Raw genomic sequence first — 17,550 nt, 5'->3', positions numbered from 1 at the left:
CTCAGCGGCCGTGGCTCACGGGCCCAGCCGCTCCACGGCACGTGGGATCCTCCTGGACCGGGGCACGAACCCGCGTCCCCTGCATCGGCAGGCGGACTCTCAACCACTGCGCCACCAGGGAAACCCAGGGCCTCTTTATTTTTAAACCAATTGCTGCCTGTGCTCACACACTGATGGGGGCCATGCCTGGGACCTCACCCTTGGTGTCTCCTGCCACTGCTTCCCCATCTTTCTGGGCTGGGGAACCCTGCACAGAGCCCTGTACTGAGACCAAGAGAGAGGCTGGGAGCAGGGCTGGCTGGGCAGAGCTTTCAGGGCTGGATGTCCCTTTGTGCCCACACTTTTCTGAGTCTTGTTGCCTGACCCTACCCAGGCTCAGGACGTGTCTGTTAAATGAATGAGAAAGTGGACGAAACCTAGGTGGGAACAGAAGAGGTCATGGCGGAAAAGGAGGAGAACGATGAGGGAGAACGAGATGATGGTGATCATCTCCTGCACACGACTAGAAAAGTCATGTAGGATACAAAAGTTTATAATAATAAAAAGCAAAGGTCCCCTTCCCCACACCCTCTGCCCCAGGCCTGCTACTTGGCTGTTTCTTCTGGGAGTTACCTTGTACCTCTCAGTCCTATGTGTGCCACGTATGCCATGTTTAGCATTCACTTGACATCCTGCTTTGGTGGGTGAGGATTCAGCTCCCTTCCCCAGCCCAAACCATCCCCCCACTTCCCCCAGTTGAGGGGTACTGCTGTTTTTAGTTCTTCTATCTATAGATTGCCTAAGTAACCTATTTCGTGTTCTACCAAATGTTGGCAGTATCTCTTGATCCTGTACTTTGTAAGATGAGGCTATTAAAATTACCCCAACTTTTTTAGTTCCAGCCTCTGGCTTCAGTCATCCGAGAGTTTACCTTTAGAATGTCAAGGCTGATAACATTTACATTCTATTTGTAACCATAGCAAGCCGCTTTTGGGGCTGCTATGGGCAGACTCTAAAATTTGAAGACCAGAAGACAGTGGTTCTCATCTCTTTTCCTATTCATTTTTTCCCCTTCTTCTCTCGAGCTTCTAGTCATCTTTTCCCTTTTGAACACTTTGTCTCTATCATGCCCCATTTTTTTTCCTGCCTGCCCATCGACCAGGCATTCCCCCAGGGTTTCCCCTCGTCCTCTGTCTCCATCCTGGACAGGCTGCTCTCTTGGTGGGTCACACACTGTTGTCGTCTCCCGTCTCTGCCTCCGTGGGTTAGATTTACCTGGAGCTGCTTCTTTCTTGGTTTTACTCCTTCGTTTTGCTTCCACCCGTCTTCAAGTAAATCCCCCCCAGATGGTGGGTGGAAGGTAAGGGTTTGAGTCCTTCTGTGTCTCAGTGACCTAATCCTTCGCTTAATGTTTGGTTTGGTGGCGTTGATAGTTTAGGTGAAAATCATTCACCCACAGGATGCTGAAGACCTTCTCCAGCATCTTCTGGTATCCGGGGCTGTATGAGCACGGTACGAGTTGTTCCTTTGGAGGTGACCTGTTTTCTTCTGTCCGGGGTCTTTACAGATCATGACAGTTCTGGAATAGCCTGATGGTGGACCTCAGGATACACGCTCATGGAGACCTCTTAATCTGCAGCTCACTCCAAACCCTTGAACTTTCTTCTTGGATTTCTTCATACTTCCTCCTCTCCAATTTTCTCCACTTCTTCTTTCTGGTACCTCAAAGAGTGGTATTCTTCTGGATTGCTCCTCGAATATCTTTTAATCTCATCTTTTCGGTCTCTTTGCCCTTTGCTTCTATTTTCTGAGAAATTCCTTGACTTTACCTTCCAACTTTTCTAATGAATTTTTTTTTCCCCAAGAGCGCTTTCTTTTTAGATTGTTCTCAGAGCAATCTAGTCTTTTTTTATCCCTCTTCTGGAATATTAGTCATGTCTTGGGAGAAAGGAGGCAAGTGGCTGGCTCAACCCTTCATCTTAAAGTAAAGGTGATCTCTGCATTTGTAAAGCAGCTTACACAATTTTTTTATACATATTGTCTCGTTTGATCTTTCTGACAACCTTTGAGATCAACAGAGCAGAGGTAATTATATCTGTCTTACAGATAAAGCAGCTGAGTCTCAGGGAGATTAAATGACTTGTCTGAGGTCCTATTGCCAGTTAGGGATGGAACCAGGATTCCAGGCTGGGTATCCAGGCCCCGACCTTGGTCCAGTGTGTGACAAGGACATTGGAGGTACAGAGGATGGGGCCTGGACACTGGTAACAGTTGAACTTGGGACCCTGGCCTTCAGCGTTGCCAGGCTTGTGTTTCTGGAGGCGTTAGAGGCATTGGCTGTTCAGGGTGCTGCCCTAGGGGCCTGTGGTTTGCAGGGAGTGAGGGAGGGCAGCAGTGGGTGAGCAAGGGTGCCGCTGTGTAATGGCACCTCTCCTCCAATGTCACATGAGCTAAAGAAGCAAGAGCTGCTATGGGAGGTTTGGGGAAAGCTGGAAGGAAGGCATCAGGATGAGAAGAGGGACTCCTTCCAGCTCTTTAAAGCTGCCAGGCAGGCTCCTGCCCCAGGGCTTTTGCACTCACGCGTCTCTCTGCCTGTAATACTCTTTCCCCAGATGTTTGTGTGGCTCACTCATGCATCATTTCAGTTCTTCGTGCAAGGTTCCCCGCTTCAGGGAAGGCTTCCCTGATCAACCCATCTGAAATAGTCACGTTTCGACCCCTGATTCATTTTTCTTTTTTTTATTATTTCTTTTTTTTTTAAATTGAAGTATAGCTGGTGTACTATATTATATAAGTTACAGGTGTACAATATAGTGATACACAATTTTTAAAGGTTATACTCCATTTATAGTTATTATAAAATAGTGGCTATATTCCCTGTGCTGTACAATATATCCTTAGAGCCTCTTGCTTCATTTTTCTTTTTTCTTTTTTTTTTAATGGATTAACTTGGTTTTTTGTTTGTTTTCTGGGCTGTACAGAGCGGCTTGTGGGATCTTAGTTCCCCAATGGGGGATTGAACCCGGGCCCTCGGTAATGAAAGCGTGGAGTCCTAACCACTGGACCACCGGGGAAGTCCCTTGCTTCATTTTTCTTGGTAGCACTCACCACTCCCTAACATGGCATTAAATATCTGGGTTTGTTTTTTTTTCTGGTTGTGGTAAGAATACTTAATATGAGATCTACCCTCTTAAATTTGTAAGTGTCCAATACAGTATTGTCAGCTGTAGGCATTAAGTTTTACAGCAAATCTCTAGAACTTATTGGTCTTACATAACTGAACCTTTATAGCAACTCTTCATTTCTCCTTCCCCGAGCCCCTGGTATCTATCATTCTACTCTGTTTCTATAAGACTGACTATTTTAGATACCTCATACAAGTAGAATCAAGCAGTATTTGTCCTTCGGTGACTAGCTTATTTCACTTAGGATAATGTCCTCCAGATTCATCCAGGTTGTCACATATGGAAAGATTTCCTTTTTTTTTTAAAGGCTGCATAATATTTCATTGTATGTATATAATACATTTTCTTTATCCATTCGTTCATCAGTAAACATGTAGGTTGTTTCCATATCCTGGCTATTGTGAATAATGCTGCAGTGCACATGGGGGTGCAAGTATTTCTTCAGATTCTGATTTCAATTCCTTTGGATATATACCCAGAAGTGGGATTGCTGGACCATATGATAGTTCTATGTTTAAGTTTTTGAGGAATCTGCATACTGTGTTCCATTGTAGCCACACCATTTTACATTCCCACCAACAGTGTATGAGGGTTCCCTTTTCTCTATATCCTCACCAATACTTGTCATCTTTTGTTTTTTTGATAATAGCCATTCTAACAAGTATGATGTAGTATCTCATTGTGGTTTTGATTTGCATTTCCCTGGTGATTAGTGGTGTTGAGCACCTTTTCATGTACCCGTTGACCATTTGTATGTTTTCTTTGTAGAAATGCCTTTTCAAGTCTTTTGCCCATTTTAAAATCAGGTTATTTGTTTTTTTGCTATTGCATTGTAGGAGTTTCTATGTATTTTGGATGTTAACCCCTTATCAGATATATGGTTTGCAAATATTTTCTCCTGTTCGGTAGGGTTGTCTTTTTACTCTGCTGATTATTTCCTTTGCTGTGCAGAAGGTTTTTAGTTTGATGGAGTCCACTTGTCCATTTTTGCTTTTATTGCTTGTGCTTTTGGTGTCGTATCCCTGTATATTTGCTTCCCATTTGTAAGTTCTGTGTGGGCAGGGAGTTTTTCTGTTCACCACAGTATCTCCAGTTCCTGCCATATCGAGGAATTCAATACATAGTTATAGAATTTATTTGAACTCAGACTTATTGATTCATTCATTAATTATTGATATACTCAACAAATATTTACCACTCATCTGCTATGTGCCTTAGCACTGGAGTCACAGTCAGGCATGATCCCCTGCCCCAGGGTATCTACTATTTACTGGGAAATATCAGGCATAGGTAATGACAGGTTATGGGTTTTACAGAAGGGGAAAGTACAGGGGCTGTGAGTCAGCATTGTCAAGACAGCTTAGTTTAACAGTAATAATAACTTACACCTGTAGGGCACTTTCCACGTGCCAGACACCATTCTTAGTCATTTATTGCATCGTCTTATTTAGTAGTCTTAACAAATCTGGGTGGGTGAGCAATAATCTAGTGTTATGCCCATTTTCTAGGCGAGAAAACTGAGGCTCAGAGCAGTCACATAGCCTGCCTGAGGTCCCATAGTTAGGAAGTGCCTAAACTGGGTCTGAGGCCCAACTCCCCTTCTGGTTCCAAAATCTATGTACTTAGTCACTATCCTGTATGACTTTTCCTGCAATCACCCCTACCTGCACCAGTCATATACCCTCTCTGTAGGTGAGGCTTGCCTAGTTTGGGAACAACTGTTTCCCCCTCCAGTTAACACAGGGGGACACAGCTCTGCAGAATGAACCTGTTTTTTTTACTTTACAGTTAAGTATTTGCCTTTTTTTGAAATCACGCACCTTTTTTGGAAGCTGATGAAAGCTTCAGATTTTCCCTAAGATGTGCACATGGGTGGACAGACAGGGGATTTTGCCTATAATTCAGAGGGTTCATAGGTTTCCTTAAGACCTTTGGTGGACCTCAAAGTAAGAACCACAATTAACGGTAGTTTTTTGATAACACTCAGCTCCTGGGGGCTTGTCACTTTCCCATTCATGACCAAACCAGAATGACCTTTAAAGGGCTCCCCTTGCACCAGTGTCCAAGACCAGCCAGCATCTGAACCGGGCCAAAGCCAGGTAACCCTGGACAACTGTATAATGCCTAACTGTGGGATGGGGAATGTGGGAGATCAGGAGACAAAAGTCATGGCTCTGCCTTTAAGGAACTTATGGTCTGTCCAGCATCTCCTAGCATTCCTGAGAACTCCAGTCAGAGGCACCGCTCAATGGGAAAAGGGTTCCATGATCCAATTCTTTTTGCTGGTTTCAGTCAGAGGAAGAATCCTGCATGATTTAGACATTCCCTTTCCAGGGAGTGCTTTGGGACGTCACAATGCTGAGATGTCTAAACCCAACTGGCATAAAGCCTTGCAGATGGTGGTTCAGACAAAAGGCTTCTCACCTCTTCCTCTCTCTCGCTGGAAATTGTGATCTGCCCTTGAGAAAAGAGAAAGAGAAGGGCATTGTGCCCTTGTAATGAGCCCTACTGTGTGCTGAGGCACAGTGTGGGGTGATCTACAGACCTTAGGGAAGTGGCCTTACACCCTCTATAGACAGCTGTTCCTGGGAGAACTGTGAAGGCCCTTGGGGGTGGGCACGTGAGGAAGGTGTTTTAAAATGTGCCGGGATTTGTTTTGATCACATACAGTAAGACACACAGACATGCAAAAGGCTATTGTGAAGGAAGACGTTCTTATGCTCACAGATCCCTAGAGACAGGAGGCGTGGCACACCATGCAGGGACACATGGGGAAGCACCAGGGTTGGTCAGGAGGCAAAGGGATGAGGGGAAAGCAGAGGTGAGACCCTTTATTGTGGTTTTCGTGGAAAGGAATGGACAAGGCAGGATAAAAAGGTTCACGACTGGCTAGTTTGAATAATTTCAGTGGGCTCTGGAGCATAAGGACTGCCCCTGGTTGTCTGATCCCCAGCTCTGGGCTGATGCGGGCAGGGACTAGTGGCTCTGTTCATAAAGAAGGTGGTTGAAGGTGTGGGCTCTGGACTAGCTGAGGTGTGTATGGAAGGCATGCTTGCAGGAGAGTGGTTGGCTATCTCTAGGAATTCACAAGGCCCCAGATGCCAGAGAATCAAGAGTACAGCAAATTAGAAAATACAGTTAATACAAAGGACCAGCCCAGGATCTGGCATAAGGGGGGACAGGAAGGGAGCATGTTTGGGGATGGTGACGTTGTCCAGCCTGGCCCTTTCATGCAGTCTCTGCTCTCCACTCCCAAGGGTGAAGCAGTTGGAGCTGTTCGACAGGTGGAAGAGCCTCCAGATGTGCAAATGGGCGATGGACATCTCTGAAGCCAACCAGTTCAAGTATCTATGACTCGTCTGTGCTCCCCAGCCCTTCTGCTCATATGGTCCCCCCGGCCACCTCTTCAGATCTCCCTCGTCCTGCAAGGCCAGCCCCCAGGGACATCTTCCCCAGAGCTGGCTCTGATTGGGCTTTGGAATCTGGGAGTGGGGAGGTTCTGACTCAGCACACAGGCTGAGTCTGGCATCTTGCTGGGTGTTGTCCGCCATGTCCCTGCCTTTAGTCCTGGCAGCAGCCCTGTGTGGTCAGTGTTATCGTCTCCAGTACAGCCCCTGACGGTGAGGTGAGGTGTTTGAGGTCTCCAGGAGGCCCATGCGTTCAGGTACATTAAGCATCTTCCATGGCCTTACCCCGTTCCCCACCCCGCTCCTTGGGCAGCTGCTCTAACGTAGCAGTCCTCTCCTTCTCAGAGCACTTGGGCTTCTACAGCCTAGACCAGCCACTGGAGCCCTGCTGTAGCTTATTCCCTAACTGCTCTCTAACCGAAACTGACAGGTTCTAAGCTCCCAGGAGGCAAAAGCTGTATCTTAATGTTCTCCTGTCTTTGAGAGCCTAGCAGATGTGCAGACAGTCTCTGTGATTAGTGGTGAGTTATAGAGGCCTCTCCACTGTAAAATTCTAGGAGTTAATGGTATGTTTTTAGTGCAGGGTAGACCTTATTGGATGGAATTGACAGAATCCTGGGAACGTGTGTATAAACTGGATTTTAGCAACTCAGGCTGCAGTCTGAATGTGCTGAAGAGCCATCTGCATGAAGGAATCCTACACAGGAAGCTGTGAAAAGCAAATAACACTAAGTATTTTGTATTTTCTGTATAAGTCATTTGTTCCAGTTTGTTGCAGTTCTGGGCCAAGTTGAGAGGCAGTTTTAAGTGGCGCGTTTTAGGAACGTGCTGCAGGTGCCAGCAGCCCCCAACCAGATGCCTCTAGGAGATGGCAGAAACCCAGCTAAGGCCCGGCCGTAGTTTGCAGAGACCCACGTATCATAGACTAGAAGGTGGGCAACAGGTCCAAGGTCTGTGCTGTAAATGCAGCCCCAATTCCACCTTTAGAGCGAAGCAATATTGCGGGTGGTGCATGACGGGGAGGCCCAAGCACACCGAGGGCACACTGATAAGCGCTCAGCGTGGACGAGGTCAGTGAGATGCCAAAGGATGTTGTCCAGGCTGAGAGCTGGACAGAAGCCTCGCCAGTGGGATTCACATACCTAAGGAAATAATGTAGCAACGGGAAGATGAGGTGGCAAGAGAAAAACCAGGATCCGCGGGGGAGCCTTTGGCAGGGATCAGCCGGCACGATCCGGGCAGAGGCTCTGGGGGAGCTGAGACCTTTCTGGCGGTGGGGGAAAGAGAAGTGACATCCAGTCTTGCTATGCTCTGAATGGGAAAAGCTTCAAGGCCAGTTGGTCGTCCCCCTTTGCTCTCATTACAAGCTCATTGAATGATGATGAGGTTCTTAATTTAGGCGCAAGAACCTGGTGCAGTGAAGTGGGGTGGGATGGGGGAGTGTGCTAGAACACAGGCATGAGCATTCCAGTGACAGGAAAGGAATCCTGTAACAGAGGCCCTCCCCCGCCCTACTGCTTACACATGGACACGCTGGCACTCTGGTTTATATATCAGTCACTCGTGAGCTTGGTTAGTTTGAGTCAGTCTCCCTCACTTGGGTACTCACCAGTGGGCTGACAAAATGGAGTTTCTGGACCAGCCAGATGCTGGTTTATAATGCTGACCTATGGCTCCTGCCTGGCCAGGGCTCTGGCCTTGCCCCTGGGAAGACTCAGTCACATTTTAAAACCCAACCCTCCCCAGGAAAGACCGCTCTCTATGGCTGGCAGCCAACTGATCTCCCCAGTGAAGTCCCTGCAAGAGATAAAGTCACCAAAAATAATGGGTACAGCCTTCCTGGCTTTGGCAATCTGGAGTCACAGGATTACAGAGGGTCAGAAGAGCCAGCCCCTGCATTCTACAGTTGAGGAAACGGAGGCTCAGAGAGGGGAAGAGACCTGCCCGAAGCTCCACAGCTGGTGGGGGCTGAGCAGAAACTAGAAGCCAGGCCTCTTGACGCCAGGTCGGCGGCTCAAGTTTCCATCCCACACCTTCGGTGTGGATTTTCCAGAAAGCTCGTCCTCAACTTTAGTTAGTGGTCATCATCCAGACTCCATGGAGATGGTGTTCCATTCCTCCCAGGGCTGCCCAGAGGCTGGATGTAACTGTGCCCAGAGCCAGTGTTGGGCGATGAAGGCCAGTGTGTACTGGCCCCCTGCTGCTGTTTGTGGAGAAAGTGGGTCCTCGTGGGCTCACAGCCCCCTGTGAGAGGGTGGCATTTTGCATCCTTTGTCAAATCCAGCCCCTCTGCAGCCAGGGTGGGGCTTTGGGTCCCCAGGATAGGGGAGCAGGATGTGCCTAGGATCTGACCCCATCACCAAGCCTTGCAGGCACCCTGGAAGAATACACTGCCGGGCGGAACACCAGCTTGCAGAGAAGAGAAAATCAGGATTCTCTGGCCTGGCTAGCTCCCAAGCCCGCCTCACAGCCCCACTCTCCCTTGAAGGCTGTTTTTTTTAAGCCTGCTTGCATCGTCTGAGCTTTAACCTTTCTGTAGCTCATGTTTGAGTGTTTCTGTCAGTGAAAACCGCAGTGATTTTCTTGTTTTTAAATAATGAACTCCTTAAAACTTTTGGGAGCCAGGTTCCACTTTCTGCAGGCAGTCATCCAGTATCAACCCACCAGCCCAATTTCTGACCCTCCCCTATTCCTAAGACAGTTTGTAAATCACTGAAATGGCACATTTCTGTTGACTGTGTATGTCTTGCTTTTTGACCCCATCAGACAGGGTTAGCCTTGTCTAGAGTCAGATATGGGGGCCAAGAACCGAGGAAGAGCTCTCATGCCTGTGTTTTCCTTTAGAGCTGGATAAGGAAGCGTTTCTGGGAAGTAGTAGAAGGCTTAGCGGCTCTTGTGAAATCTCATGTAGGGGATGCTTCAGCCCGCAGTTGGCAGGACTTGGTAGTTGACCCCCACGTATCTGACATTGTGCAGGGTCCGGAGAGGCAGGGTCCCTGCCACGCAGGGGCTTTCGCTCAAGCGGAGAGGGAGTTGACAGATGATGAAGCGAGTGATGCCCAGTCTGTGCTCTGGGCCTTTAGAGGCCAATGCGGCCAGTGGGGACAGGGCAGCTGGGAGCTCACAGAGGGAGACCAGGCTGGACCCTGAAAGGCTTGGACATTGGGAGGAGTGTTGAAGCAGAGGTGCGGGGGGCAGGGGAAGGGGTGGGTGGGAAAGTATGGTGCTCCCTGGCCTCCCCAAGGGACCTCAGTTCCATGACCCCTCTGTTCTCTGAGAGGCTCTGCCCTGCCCTGTGTCACTGGTCTCTCTCCGTTTATCTCCTGCCCGGCAGGTCCACTCTGTCCAGGTGCTGCAATGCCCCCTCCTTCCTCTTCACCACCCAGAAGAACACGCCCCTGGGGACGAAACTCAAGTATGAGGTGGACACCAGCGGCATCTACCACATCAACCGGGAGATCTTCCACATGTTTCCCAAGGTGCTGCTTTAGGCAGGGCGGTCTGGGTGGGACAATGGAGCTGACCCAGTAGGGCCCTCTGTGGCCATGCCCGTGTGGCATAGCATCACTCAGCTGTGCCTTGCACCCAGCTGTCCTAGTCCTGGCTTGCCATTCTCTTAGGCTCGGTAGACCGTCCTCCAGGGTTCCTGGGGGTTCTGTCTGAGCACAAAGAATGCCAGCTGGCTGTTATTTGAATGACTTTTGGCAAGAAAGTGGTTGTGAAGTTTTGGTTATTGCCTCGCTTGCAGAGAACATCCCGAAGCTATCTGGGAGCAGGATTAAGCATTTGTCCCCAACCCGAGGGAGGCACAAGAGCAAAAACGTGCATGCAAAGGTTGTGTGCACAAGAAACCGCAAACCATACAAAGTAAAGCACTGAAAGATTGATCTCGTATTGGCTGACCTTGGGCAGTCCTTTTTGTCTCCCAAGGCTTCACTCTCACTGTCTGTGACACTGGGGTTTGGACTAGGAATAGGTTTGGCTGCTTAGAACAGAAAATCTAAAATATCAGAGACTTAAACAATAGGGACATTTATTATTATTTTTTCCTTCACTTATGAGAAGTCTGGCGGGAGGCTGTTCATTCAGGGCCAGCATGAGGCTCCTTGGCCAGGGGGACCACAGAATGAGTGACCCACGTGAGCAAAGTGCCCAGATCACGGAACCCAGGCACAGGCAGGCGCTTCTGGCCTAATCGTTGCACCAGACCCTTGGAGAAGGGACCCTGGAGCCTGTATGTTCAGCGGATGAGGATGGTTGCCACCTGAAGAGGAAGGTTCCATGCAAGGTGTTTATAGGCACCCCCCGGAGAGTGCCAGCCCAGGGCAGGGTTTAGTGGGTCCAGTCTGTAGAACTGCTGGCGTTCTAGCAAACTAGGGGGCGGGGCGGGTTCAGTTCTTGCTGGATGAAATGTGAGGGGCTGGGCTGCCCTGCTCCGGGGAGTGCTAATGAAGCAAAGCCCAGGGGTTCCCTGCATTCTTGCTCCGAGCACCAGAGTGCACTGGTATGACTGGGCCTGGGGGGGAGGGGAGAAATGGGGGGGAGCTGGAGGTGGACGGGTGTCAAACATACCCTCCCACAGCAGCGCTGGAGGACGATGGGGTGTGAGTCGTCTTTACGAGGTGGGTCTTTCAAAGCCTGGAACGTGAGACTGGTGACAGCAGGTGAACTTGCAGGTAATGCCAGTGGGTGACACACAGCTCAGGTATAACATATGGATGCAAGGAGGGCCGTGGGGATGGGCCACTGAGGCCCAGGGAAGTGGAACAGGGGTTGCCAAATATGCAGGCCATATGGTCTCTGTCACAGCTACTCACCTTTATCGTTCTAGCATGAAGCAGCCACAGACACGAGTAAGCAACAGAGTGTGGCTGGGTCCCAATAACGCTTTAGTTCCCATTAGACATTGAAATTTGAATTTTATATGTTTTACACATCACAAAGTATTCTTTTTTCCCACACTTAAAAAATATAAAATCTATTCTTAGCTTGCTGGCTGTACAGAAATAGGTGGTGGGTCAGATGTGGCCCACAGACATTAATTTACCACCCCTGAATTAGAGCATGTGATATAGAAGTATTTCCCAAACTTCCCTAAGGTGAGTTTTTTGGGGGGGGTTGAAAAATATGCAGCTTCTTGGGCCCCTACCCCGACCCTGAAGATTCTGATTCTGTGGTTCTGGGATGGAGCTAAGGATGTATATTTTCAGAAAGTACCCAGGTAGTTTTTGATTTACAGAAGTGTGAGAAACACTGACATAGAACATAAAAAGCCCTTGATGATCTCTCCAAAAAGGACTTTGTTTTTATTCTTTCTCTGGTCAAAGTCAAACAGTGAAGTTCCCCCCACTGACCATGAGACGCCCTTGTTTTCCTCATCCCAGTTCCCGGAGCCTGTCCCTCCAGGGAAAATGTGCCGTGAAGAAGGACAGTCTCCCACAGACAGGTGCAGCATCTCCTTTGGATTTAGCCTAATTGCTGATGATCCCATTGTAGTGGGATTTTCCGTGATGCTTGTCTGGCAGTTGGTTCCAACAAAAGCCCCAGGTGCTGACCAGGGCCAATGTCATGCAGGTGTGAGATAGGAGGAAAGCTGCCCGGCAGCCTCTGGGTGACAGAGATGGAGGGTAACTTCAGGGCCATCCCGTGATAACCACCTGGTCCCCTTGCAGAGACACCTCTGTGCCAAGCACTGCAGTGGGCAAGCTTTTCGTCTACTCCAGTGGTTCTCAACGTGGGGGGCAGGGAGGTGGAGACATTTTGTAACGTCTGGAGATGCTTTTGCTTGTCATGACGGGAGGATGCTCCTGGCGTCTAGTGGGAAGAGGCCAGAGATGCTGCTACACGTTCTACAGTGCGCAGCCAGCCCCCGCAACAAGGAATGAGCTGCTCCAAAGTCTCAGTAGTGCCAAGTTGAGAAGCTCTGCTTTACATCATCTCAAATGTAGAGCCACAGGAAATACACGTTACTATTCTCATTTTACAAATTACAAAGTTTAATTTGTAATAAATTTTACAAAATTTACAAAACCAAGTCACCGAGAGCTCAAAACACTTGTCTGTGGTTTCCTCACCTCATTGTGGGGCAAAACCAGGATTGAACTGGGTCCGTTGACTAAGGGTGCCCAATCCTGGTTTGACCAAATATAAGTCCTGCATCCCAAGCAAAGTGCCCTAGTCCTGAGCCAGCTGGGATGGTTGGTCACCCTACCCTGGACTCCGGGTCTACACTCGTGCCCTGAGCCTGCCTGGTCCCACCTGCCTCAGGATGCCCACGAGGCCTAGAATGGGGACGTGGCCTAGAACCAGGTCTCCTAATCAGGCCAGTATTTGCTTTTTCCTGCCTACTTGCCTGTAGTCCCCTGGAAAGCATGCCCAGGGAGTCTTTGTGGGCAGCCAGCGCCCAGACCAAGGTAACACCACCAGCCGAGGTATGACCAGGTTGGAGCGCTGGGGGATGCTCCCTCCCGGTGCCCCCGTGGCTGCCATCATTACTAGAGTGAGTCCTGGACTCCCTGCGCTCAACGCTTTTTCTTGACACAGATCCCAGTGTCCCTGTCTCTCACTGCTCCCCTGGTGTGACCTTGCTTGCCCACCCCTCGTCGCTTGTCTCTGCTGCTACCAAGTCCTGGCATCTGTCCCAGTCTATATGACCTTTCTATCCCAGGCCTGTGCCCTCCCCATGGAGCAGAGGGAGGGTCTGTACCTTACCCTGAGCTGAAAGGGGTGAGGGCTAGGGTTAGGGCCCTGGTCCCTGGTCCCTGGTGGCTCTGCCACATATCTGCTGCCATCATCTCCCGGAAGGTCTGCATTAACCATTAAAATATGTGGACTAGAAGTAAAAGAAGCTGGGCTTCCACTGGGAAAACCAAAGGCAAGCAGGGTTAGCCGTAACTTGTACCCTCGTCTTTCCGGAAACCGGAGGCATCCCAGGGCTTATTGAAAAAGGCTGTGGAGATCTGGCTTCCAGTTCTAGCTCATTCCTAATTGCCTGTGGAACTGCGAACGAAGCTTTTGACCTCTCTTTTCATTTGCAAAGTGGGGTAACCACTTTTCTCCCACATTGACTACAAGGCTGTCTTGTGAGGCTACGAGGAGTGGAGGTGGACGTGGGCGCAGAGGTGAGAGCACCAGATGAACGCAGGGGTGGCACTGCCTCTGACAGCTGTGCCCCCGTCTCCCCAGGACATGCCCTACTACCGATCCCAATTTAAGAAATGTGCCGTGGTGGGCAATGGGGGCATCCTAAAGAACAGCCGCTGCGGGAGGGAGATCAACAGCGCCGACTTTGTCTTCCGGTAAGAACTGCCCCGGGTCTCCACCTGCCACTTCTACCCCCATGGCCCTCCCCCTCCATGCCTGCCCCCTTTCTGGTTCCCCAGCCTGCTAATGCTGCCATTTACGTGATTAATCCCCACTCCCCACCCCTGCAGACCTCACGCTCTGGGTTGCCCCTTCCCCCTTTAGCTCTGTCCCTTGCAAGGAGTTAAATCTCTCAGGTCCTCAGTCTCCACATCTGCAGAATGGGAGCAAATGGCATAATAGATGTGAAGACACTGAGGACTCCCAGGGGTCATGCAGATCTGTTGGTGAGGTCGTCTGGGCAGCCACCTCTCTGGTTGGGTTCCACTCTTCTGGAAGCGCCGCTTGGAACCAGGGTAGTCTTGTGGCTGACACCAATATGAGCTTCACCCTGGCCTTACCTAAGCTAGACACTTGTCCTTGTATTTCTTCTTCCGTATGTAGAAGCCCTTCTTATCTCTTCGGGGATCCTCATTTACCTCTTTAGCCTGGGTGAAGAAGATAGGTTGAAAATGAGAACTTAAAGCAAAGAGACTTGGGTTGAGGCTGCAGTGGGATCTCATGGGTCGTGGGTCTACCGCCATTGGGTCACCCAGGGTTGGTGAGGGAAGGGGTTGAACTTGCCCTTCCATGCCCAGGCACGAAGATTCCACCTGGCTGGTTTCCTCTGTGTCCCTCTGCCCACGTGATCCACCAGCCCTTTCCTTGCCACACCCCAGCTCCATCTAGAACGACATACCACATGCAGTCGGGCTGCCTCATCTCTTCTGCAGGTGCAACCTACCCCCCATCTCGGAGAAGTACACCATGGATGTAGGGGTGAAGACGGATGTGGTCACGGTGAACCCCAGCATCATCACAGAGAGGTCAGTGGCCCTCTTTCTAAACCTGTGCTGTCCAATATGATAGCCATTCATCATGTGTGGCCACTGGGCACTATCCAGATTGAGATGTGCCATCTGTAAGTGCAAAACACACACTTGATTTAAAAAATTTAATATGAAAAAGAGGATGGGCCATACCTCATTAAAGTTTTATATTGATTACATATTAAAATGATAATATTGGGGGTCACCTACTTCTTTCTACTTCTCTAAATGTGCTTCCTAGAACGTTTAAAATTACATTTGTGGCCTGCATTATATTTCTTTTGGATAGCACTGGTCTAGACTCTCTTCCCCTAGAGATGGGCCAGAGAGCTTTCCAATGTGTGATGGGGACAGGCAGCTCCCTGCACAGTGTGCCCGCCCGGCAGTGGGGAGAAGCCTCATGCAAAGACCTCAACCCCACCTCCTGACTTCCTTCCTAGGGTCTGTCTGGGAGGCCTGGGGGAGGGGCTGATGGGATTAAAACTCCACCTGGGGCATAGTTACGCCTCCAGGTCAGATGAAGGGTAAAGAGGAGGGAGAGTTGTTAAATCCGGTCAGATGCCCGGGCACTTTTACAAGGAGTCAGCTGAGTGAGGGAGCATTCAGAGAGGGGCGCAGTGAGCCAGCTGGGAGGGCTGTTCAGTGTAAAGAGAAAGGCGAGGGAGGGGCGGAAGGGCTCAGAGGACAGGCAGCTGGTTTGGTGTTCTTCACTGGGGGAAGGCAGTGACAGGTGAGTCCTTGGGGAAGGCAGGACAGGTGAGTCCTGAGGGCTCTAGGGAAAGCCTCCACTCCCTCGCCCCTTCCCCTCTGAGCCCGCCCCGGGCACTCTCAGCCGTATGGGTTAAGTATTACCCTTCCCCTTCAATGACACACTAGATAGTTGTCCCTTTGGGTCCAGATTGCTCTCTCCGGCACTCGCTTGCAAAACTGTAACCGTCCCGGAGGAAGGCGGACATTCATCTGCTAAGTGACTGAGCCGTAAGAAGGCGGGGGTGGCCTCGAGAGGCTCCTACCCCAGGGTGCAGGGGTGGGGCAAGCGGAGGGTCCCGGGGCCCCGTCTCACCCTGCGCCCCCGCCAGGTTCCACAAGCTGGAGAAGTGGCGGCGGCCCTTCTACCGGGTGCTGCAGGTGTACGAGAACGCGTCCGTGCTGCTGCCTGCATTCTACAACACGCGCAACACCGACGTGTCCATCCGCGTCAAGTACGTGCTGGACGACTTCGAGTCGCCGCAGGCCGTGTACTACTTCCACCCGCAGTACCTGGTCAACGTGTCGCGTTACTGGCTCACCCTCGGGGTGCGCGCCAAGCGCATCAGCACCGGCCTCATCCTGGCCACGGCGGCGCTGGAACTGTGCGAGGAGGTGCACCTGTTCGGCTTCTGGGCCTTCCCCATGAACCCCTCGGGCCTCTACATCACCCACCACTACTACGACAACGTCAAGCCCCGCCCGGGCTTCCACGCCATGCCCTCCGAGATCTTCAACTTCCTGCACCTGCACAGCCGCGGCATCCTGCGCGTGCACACGGGCACCTGCAACTGCTGCTGAGTGCGGCGCAGGCTGCCCGCCAGCCCGGCACCCGGAACCTTGCTCCTCCTCGCCCGCCCGCCCGCAGGGCAGGACGAAGGCCTGGCGCTGAGGCTGGCACGCCCTCGGACGCTCGGCTTCGGGCTTGGGTCCTGTGGGCTGGGAGGCTGGGCTGGGGGCCGGGCAGAGTCAGCTCCGTGCCGAGCGCCCCCCACCTGCGCACGGGTAGCGCACTGCTGGGCCACACCTCAAGGTCGCGGCCCTGGGGATTGCAAGTGAATCAAGCACATTTCCACTCAGTTTTAGCAACCGAGGGCACAAACTGTATGGCCTCTTTGCAGCTAAAGGAAGGCCCCAGCGGGAACGGAAAAGAGGGAGACAGGACATGTGAGCACGGTTAAGATTTAACTCAGGATTTTGGGTTCCCGAGTCTTATACCCAGGCCTCAGCCCTGAATTGTTGTAGAGAACCTCAGAACTTAGAGGCCAACCCAGCGGCCAGACCTTCCTGTGGGGACAATGGCTCAGAGAGGTCCAGGGATTACCAGCCAAGGTTCCACCAACCGAGTCCATTAAGCAGCACTGTGAGATCTGATGCAAGGCCTGTGCGTTCCGATCTTCGCCGAGACACCGTCAGCCAAGGAGAGCCACACCCTTCAAAAGCATCCTCAGGCACACACATAAGTCTTGGTGCCTCCAAGTTCAATCCTGCGTTTGATCTTTTGATGAGAAGGAAACAAACCAGACCAGCCATTTGCACTAAGGTTTCCAAGCCAATGTTATTGACTCAATAAGTGCTTAGCGACTTGCTTCCTCTTCTGTCTCCCTATCTTCAGCTCTGTTTTAACCAGGAGTTATTTATAAGATCTGTCCCTCTGTGTGTTCCTGAATACTGCAGAATCCTGCTATATAACGTTCCTGAATTGGAACCGTTAAGGCTGCAGGCTGGAAAGCGCTGACATGTGACTGGTGAGTTTAGCGATGGAAGCGAGCCACGGTCTCTGACACCAGCATCACTGAGGTTCTACTGTAAAGGCGGGACTTCCCACAGCACTCAGCCTGGTGGCCTTCACACGCATGGACCCACAGGGCTTCTGCTTTGGGAAGTCAGCTGTACCTAGGCTAAAAGGGGATCACATGTCATGTCACATCCCTTTGCTTCCCCCGTGGTACTTTGCCTTAGAATTTTGCGTGGTATGAACTGCCTTGGAATTTAGCTTTGTGGGATCGTAGAATATTAGTCCTGAAGGACCTTCGGCTCCCTCCCTCCTCCCTCCTTCCC

The 17,550-nt window shown here is 50.8% G+C and overlaps 1 protein-coding gene across 3 annotated transcripts in view; it reads left to right on the top strand.

Annotated features, from left to right (window-relative positions):
• The window catches only part of ST8SIA5 (ST8 alpha-N-acetyl-neuraminide alpha-2,8-sialyltransferase 5), a gene marked incomplete at both ends in the record, with an annotated part of 66,667 nt that extends 50,377 nt beyond the window's left edge, over positions 1-16,290 (top strand). For all 3 annotated transcript variants that reach the window (XM_081252480.1, XM_081252479.1, XM_081252478.1), the window contains 5 exons: positions 6,422-6,508; positions 9,906-10,050; positions 13,757-13,869; positions 14,647-14,739; positions 15,822-16,290. In XM_081252480.1, coding sequence (XP_081108606.1) covers positions 6,422-6,508; positions 9,906-10,050; positions 13,757-13,869; positions 14,647-14,739; positions 15,822-16,290 — 907 coding nt within the window. The remainder of the gene's footprint in view (positions 1-6,421; positions 6,509-9,905; positions 10,051-13,756; positions 13,870-14,646; positions 14,740-15,821) is intronic.
• Positions 16,291-17,550: the final 1,260 nt, after the last annotated feature.

Source organism: Mesoplodon bidens, assembly GCF_964165515.1.
Source record: "Mesoplodon bidens genome assembly, chromosome: 13".
NCBI lineage: Eukaryota > Metazoa > Chordata > Mammalia > Artiodactyla > Ziphiidae > Mesoplodon > Mesoplodon bidens.
This window is presented reverse-complemented; position numbering and strand designations above follow the sequence as displayed.